Here is a 6,915-nt window from a genome sequence, read left to right on the forward strand (position 1 = left end):
ATTTCATTACGGTACCCTCCGGGTGACTCCCACGTCCAGCGTAGGAAGGAGGACTTCTGGAATTACGAGTTCCCATGGATGGTCTTAGTCGTCATGATGAACTCGGAGAGCCTCTCCCCCTGGTCATTCCATTGTAGGCCGTGGGTCCCGATGTGAAGTTCCTCCGGCGTTCTTCTTGGGCCAACTTCGGCGTTGAAATCGCCAATTATGACCTTGTAGAAGGCATGATCTTCTCGGTAGAACTTCTACAGGTCCATATAGAAAGCTTCGACTTCTTCTTCTTTGTAGCTTGATGTTGGAGCGTAAGCGACGAAGATAGTCAAAGCTGGTGTTGGACCACATCTTCTCATCCGCAGACGTCCGATTCGGGTCGTAAGTTATTCGAAAGAGTCGATGTTCTTTGCCGTCTTCGTGTTGACGAGGACGCCAACTCCACCAACACCTCTACTGTCGCATGTTCCTAAGAACAGTTCTTCTCCAGTCTCATATATGACGTTGAGAGGGTGACGTCGTCTCGTCTCGGTCAGTCCGATGACGTCGTACTTGATCTTCTTGGCTTGCATTATCAGATCTTCGATGGCCGCTTCCGATGCAAGCGTACGTGCGTTATAAGTTCAGATCGCCATCCTAGTCCTTTTCCGTTTCGGTAGCCTACATGACTCCTGCAACCCCGTCCCATCTGGCGCTACCGTACCAGGCTTACTTCCGGAATCAGGAGACTCTTTTCTATTACTGTGTTTTGCATAAAATTTTAAAACCCACGGGCAGGTTGCAAGCCTCTATTCCCATGAGTTTCTGGGAGAACTTCCGTTCTCCCGGAGTGAACATGTGGAGCTTATTTGTTGGAGGCGACTCCAAACCGCCTCCCTTGCACCTCCCAGTCACTTGATTGCAAGCTTTTGGCCGGACTGACGTACGGGATACAAGGATGTCATGAAACAGGGAGTCCATCTCCTGAATCCACCTGCGTCTCTGGGCAAGCACAAGGTCGCTTTTGGTCCGCGATTCCCTATCCGCCACGCGGGGACGAGCCACGTAGCCTCGCGACTAACCGGCCATAATCCTTCTGTTGAGGGAGATCCGTGGCGCGAACGTGTTACTGGCCCATAAAATGACTTGCGGTGGCTAGCCGATGTGCCATGTCAGTGTTTTGATCCTCCCAGACAAGTCTAGTACCAATTTATCGACCCCGGAGGGATGAAAGGCTTGGTGAGCACTAGGGCGGATTTGAACCTCCGGTCGATCGTGCAGGAAGCCGAACCTCTAACCGCCACACCACATCCGCCCCTATAATGCGTTATCATGATATATAATAACAGGCTTATTCTGTCACGTGTGTGTGTGACGAAATTCAAAAAGGGGGGTGCGACGGGTCCACTGGCGCCAGAAGATACCTATAGAAGTGTGTGCGAGGGGCCCACCGGCGGCAGATTGGTCCACCGGCGTCAGATACCTATAGAAGCGGGTGCGACAGGCCCACCGGCGCCAGATACCTATAGAAGCGTCGGATCGATGTGCAATAACTTTGTGCAGATGTCGCGAAAGGTAAATTAGACGTTGCAACCGTTCCAAATTCATGGCCACTGCACCTGTTGCATTGCACCTATATGAATTCTCCACGTATCTATTTCCTTGCACGTTTACCTCAACTTGATGCCATGCCTTCTTCAAAAAGTACAAACACCCATACAAATGGCTGCTTAAGTAGTACCCAACAGCTTACATGATCTGATGTGGAACTTATCTTTATCAGTACGATGATGCTGTTTACGTCATTTTATGTTTAAACATCATTCTTTGATAGCTGCTGGGGAAAACAAGAAGAACACCCATACTTCGAGTAATACTTTAGAATTGTGTCTATATTATATAGAAACCGAAGGAGTGTTTGAAACTAAAGTTCGAATATTCTCAAAATATTGAGCTGACGCGTTAGAAAGAAGACTATGAAATCTTTTGCCTTTATTTATAGTAAAAAAGAAAGAAGAATACGTTGCTAGAAAAAGAGAATTTTGATTTTACAGAAAATGTCACTACTATGAACTTCCATTGATTAGTGAAGGGGAACAAAGCTAAAATCGCAGAAAGTCCGGCGTCGAGTTGGTGTGCCAGCGCCAGGTAGCTGCAAAATGGTATGAGACGGGTTCCGCGGCGTCGAAATGGTTCGCAATGACTTCCTGTGCATGACGCAAAAGATAGATGGTTGCAGCCGTTTCATAGCCGTGTCCACTGGCCGTTTATTTCCTTCTTCGTTTACATCAAGTTGGTAGCATGCTGTTCTCAGAAAGTGGAAAGACGCATGCAAACGGGTGCTTAAGTAGTAGCAAGATGTTTATGTGATCTGACGTGGAACGTTATCTTTATCAACAGGATGATGTCTTTCACGTCTTTTTATGCCAAAACATCCTTCTTTGATAAGTGTATGGGGAAAACAGGAGGAAAACTGATAGTTCGAGTAATGCTTTTCTGTCTATAATATATTGGTAAGGAATGTTTGGAGCTGAAGTTCGAAGTCCGATTTCATACAAGTCCGAATTCAGAGAAAACGGCACTAATATCAATTTTCGTTGATCAGTAAAGGCGAGCGAAGCAAACACCACAGAAAGTCTGAAGTCTGGCTTTAGCCGGACGTTCGGACAAATATGTTAATAAATGGCGCTACAATAAATGTTGACATATTATGTTCTATGTAAAGTAATTGCACATACTACAGCACAAACGCCACAGATTGCTCACTGCAAGAATCAGAGTTGTGCATATGTGCACATACAAGTTGAAGACAAGAGGAAGTTCCCAACGTGTATTCAAAGGCACTTTTTCTCTTTTGACGGCGATTACGTGTGTTCAAGAGTTCGATCTTCGACTGAGCCTTCCGCAAAATGAAAAAAAAATTGTTAACGACTTGAAACACATTCGGAAAGTATTTTCACCTGTTTCCTATGACTTATACACAACTTTACTATCTGACTGTGATTACAAACAGTCATTACCTTGCACGAATCTTGATCCTTTCAGAAAATAAAAAGTTACTGAGAAATACACTTTACCAGCAATTGTTCTAAAATTGTGATATTTACAGCGTTTTCCAGGTGATTAACACTACTGAACCTGATTTGAAATTTTCGAATGGTCGAATTTGCTAAGTTGAAATAAACATATCTTGGTGCTTTATACCTTGGTGCTAAAGAAACTCAGAAAGGCAAATAAGAATGAATTCTTAGAGAAAGATCTGAGCTGTAAAAGAAATAAGTCACGTTTTATTTAGGGACCTTCTGGTTTTTTTGAAAGCTAGTTAGAATAAAGTTGAGAATTTTCGCAAATTTTTCAACTTATTCTCAACTAACTTTTGAGAGAAAGAAAAATCTTTGAAGAGGCAAAATCGAATTCTGTTAGCAAACCTCTCTAAAACATACCTTGATCCGTTTTTGAAGTATTCATAAAGTGAAAGATTGGTTATTGGACGTTGTTCAAAGTCGTACGCATTTTCACGCGCAGTCGAAAATGATGCCGCACCTTCTTCTTGTTGAAATATTGCAGCGCGCTTGAAAAACCCATCGCCATATTTCGAGCATCAAGCAAAACTCTTGGCTTCAAATTTTGATCTATGTTGTTGTTCTGTTCCTTTCAGAAGCTGCTTTAAAAAATCCAATACAGAGGAGGAAAAATTTGACGTTTCTTTTCTCAACTAAGTTTCAAAAGAACCACTTGAGTTAGAAACACAAAGTTACGTAAAAGTGTGGCGCAGTCAGTGATTAATAATAGTTGAAAACCGCACTAGTGCCAACCTTTCACCGTGAAATGAACTTCCACTCTCTGAAATGAGTTGAGCGCGTTGGCGCATCTTGATTGGGTTGATTACGCCAAACACTTAATCCTTAGTCCTTTTATCCTTAGACTCTTTAACGCCATAATGCAAAAATCCCATTTCAGTCAGAGAAAGATATGTTTGACATCATTTAGACAACATGATGGATTAAGTGTAAAGATGGAATTATTCAGACACACAGCAGCGGTTTTTGTCCTCTTTCGTGCGGATGGCGCGTATTTGCAACGCTTCAGAGATCAAAAACGTTCAGCATTTTAAAGAGGACATTTACGAAGCTTACAATGCATTTAGTGCTCCTGCTTAGTTCGATAAGAGAGGAATTTGTTGCGGAGAAGTCGCGGAGACGTCCAAACATCCCGTATGTGCTGAATCCTTGACGTGGATTTCTGCCAAGATCAAAATACATATAGAATCTATTCCTCCACTTACTTATTAACGCACTTAAGATGTTCCACAGCGCCGGATGAGGCTTGTAAGAAAACAAAAAACAAATCCAAGTAGAGGAAGAGCTTGAGTTGTGTTCTGCACAGGTCGTTCATCAACGTAATGGTAATGGCTGACGTCTAAATCAAATGTAGGTTAAAACTAGAAAGTTAATCAATGTTGATCGTACTTCGGGAACAAATAGATCTTAGCCAGCGTGGTCGACGAGAGAACCGCAAACATCACAGCGAGAAGGATGAGCGAAGCGCGGGAGTTCATTCTGAAATGTTTTACTTTTATTTCATTATGCCTATGTTGCGGCTGAAATAAATCTGTTCAAATGTCGTGATGCAACGAAATTTAGAATAAATTTTTCTGAATTTGGAAGAGGTGATTTTTAAGCAGGAGAAGATTGAGGGCAGCACTCAAGCAAGACGTGACGGCGGCATCGCCTCTCTTCGAGCCTTTTATAGATATTCACCGATGTCACCATCTTCTTTCAATCATGTGGAAGAAAATGTTTCTAATGGATGTTTCTTGTTCCCTTAGAATGCTAATTTTGTGTCTAACGCTTAGAAAAAAGCGACTAAGCGATTTTCAATGTTTTGTAATGGCTTTCAGTTTCAAAGAGAGCAAAACATTTAGATAGCTCGCAACATTTGCTAATGCGATGCTTTTAAGGACATCTTTCATCGCTAGCGAATTTGAAACGATTCAAATGGATTACGAAATGGGAGCAGAAGGAGAACAGAAAATGAAAGCTTGAAGAAGAATTGAGTTGAGTGTGAGGAGAAGAATTTTGCACGGAATAAAACATGGTTCTGCATGGATGCTGTCACGTAAGTCCCGTGGAAAAACATGCATCAAGATGTGAGCCTGAACATCTCAGAAGAGGTTTGCACTTAGTTTGGATTTGACCAGTGCATTGTGCGTCAACAATTTCTATAAAAATTGTTGACGCACAATTATTTCACTGTAGCAGGTTTGGAAAAAATTGGAAAAATGAATGTTTCTACTTCCATCCTCTCAGCTGCCATTTCTTCTAAACATTTCCCAGGCGGAAGAGAAAAACATGCTGCCTATGTAGGAGTCCACTTTATTCTCACCTTTCTCACAGTTGCTTTATCGCAATAAAGGGCGTCACAACAAACATCGAAAGTCGAGTTAAAGGGGGCTTTTAATACCTCGTTGAATGACAGTGACTTCTCTGAACTAAACGGAATGTGGAGGAAAAGGAACTTAGTGCTGGTCGACTGCAGCTAGCTGAACTTAATGTATTTAAGAACCCTCCATTTCTCTGATTCTCATTTCTCTACTTTCTATAAAATTATGAAAAATGAAATCAAAAACAACACCTATGGAGTTACATTGGTTTTTCCGTGAGCTGTATGCGAGGTTGCTGGTTGATTTTACCGGCCAACTTTTCGGCAAATCGCCTTCTTCAGACCCTGAAATAGGCTAATATTTCCAGCTTTTCGGGATTTCCACGCACGATTCTTTCGTTTCTTTGGTAATTCTTCCATGTGAATTATGATTACTTTTTCGTTCCGTGTGTTTGCTTGTGCTTTTTTTTTGTTAACAATTATAAAGCTTCCGATTATTCTCTTTTTCTGTGCTGAAAAAGTGCCTAAACTAAAAGTACAAGAAATTTTCGACTCTAATTCTTTTTTTACTACAACTTCATTTGAGCGGAGAAAACGAAAATGTTAAGAAGCCTCATTCAAAATTCACACAATTAATTTCGATGTTAATGTCCTTCCTAATTGCGCACGAAAATTAGGTCAAAACCTTTTCTAGTCAGCAGTGAAACCTTGTAAACTGACCTGGTTCTCCTCCTGCCACCATACGTGAGAGATTATTTTATCGTGGGATGCTGCCTTGCTTCAGAACACAATGATATGTACAGTGTTTTCTTTCCTTTAGATTTAAACGGTAACACTAACTGTTCGTTATCGGCACGTGCTTCAATAGAAGGGCTAGCGCTGATAGAGAACGTGACCTGCTCAGAAGCTGTTCACAGCTTTTCTCACGGTATCTGGTTTTTCTTCTGGTTCTCTTCAAGTGAAACCGACTAGCAAGTTCTCCCAAAACTGCATTTTTTTTCTCTTTAAGAAAGTTGTTCCCTTCTATTTGGAAGCGAGAAATTCCATACATCTGTACATGGCTGCGGCGCATGTTTTCCACATGTTTCTAGGACGAGTAATAATGGAGATGAGAATGGATGAATACAGAATTTTTGACAGCAAGATCAATTTACAACTTCTAAGACACGTCTCTGTTATCAGACAGGAAGATAAGGGAGTAAAAAAGCAATTTCAGCGCCATCTCCGCAGCCCTATGTCACAGTTTGCTACCTGTCACCGTAGAAGTCGAGAAGCATTTACGGATCTCTTCTTCATGCTTTACTAAAGCCGTAGAACCTCATTTAAGTGAAAGCACTCCTCAAAAGCATGTTAGTTCCTTTTTTTTCTCGCTCAGTCCTTGTTAAGCTAATTCGCTATTCTAAAACACAGATCAAATGACGCCTGATCGATATCCGTTTTGATCCACTCAACCAAGCGTCGATTTTTCCTCACAACTTCACGTTCACCATCGTTCTTTCTTCTACTACAGAAAAATTCTCACAAACTACTGTTCTTTTCCTCATCGCATCTTTCTCCTCCATT

The 6,915-nt window shown here is 41.7% G+C and overlaps 2 protein-coding genes across 3 annotated transcripts; both read right to left on the minus strand.

The window, feature by feature from the left end:
- Window positions 1-377: 377 nt before the first annotated feature.
- Window positions 378-951, minus strand: RB195_002595 (uncharacterized protein; the record flags this gene model as incomplete). Its single annotated transcript, XM_064199927.1, has 2 exons — window positions 378-551; window positions 763-951. 2 exons carry the CDS (start codon window positions 949-951, stop codon window positions 378-380), a joined length of 363 nt encoding a protein of 120 aa, XP_064055808.1.
- Window positions 952-3,571: 2,620 nt separating this feature from the next.
- On the minus strand, window positions 3,572-4,528 carry RB195_002596 (uncharacterized protein; the record flags this gene model as incomplete). 2 transcript variants are annotated; one of them, XM_013435370.2, is made up of 5 exons in its annotated part: window positions 3,572-3,634; window positions 4,107-4,212; window positions 4,268-4,295; window positions 4,370-4,389; window positions 4,440-4,492. In XM_013435370.2, the coding sequence occupies 5 exons, from the start codon at window positions 4,490-4,492 to the stop codon at window positions 3,572-3,574; spliced, it is 270 nt and encodes an 89-aa protein (XP_013290824.2). The 2 variants fall into 2 exon arrangements, with proteins under 2 accessions (XP_013290824.2, XP_064055809.1); XM_064199928.1 differs by having other exon boundaries at window positions 4,107-4,191; window positions 4,256-4,389; window positions 4,484-4,528.
- Between the last annotated feature and the right edge of the window lie 2,387 nt (window positions 4,529-6,915).

This window comes from Necator americanus, chromosome IV, assembly GCF_031761385.1.
Source record: "Necator americanus strain Aroian chromosome IV, whole genome shotgun sequence".
In the NCBI taxonomy this organism is placed as follows: Eukaryota; Metazoa; Nematoda; class Chromadorea; order Rhabditida; family Ancylostomatidae; genus Necator; species Necator americanus.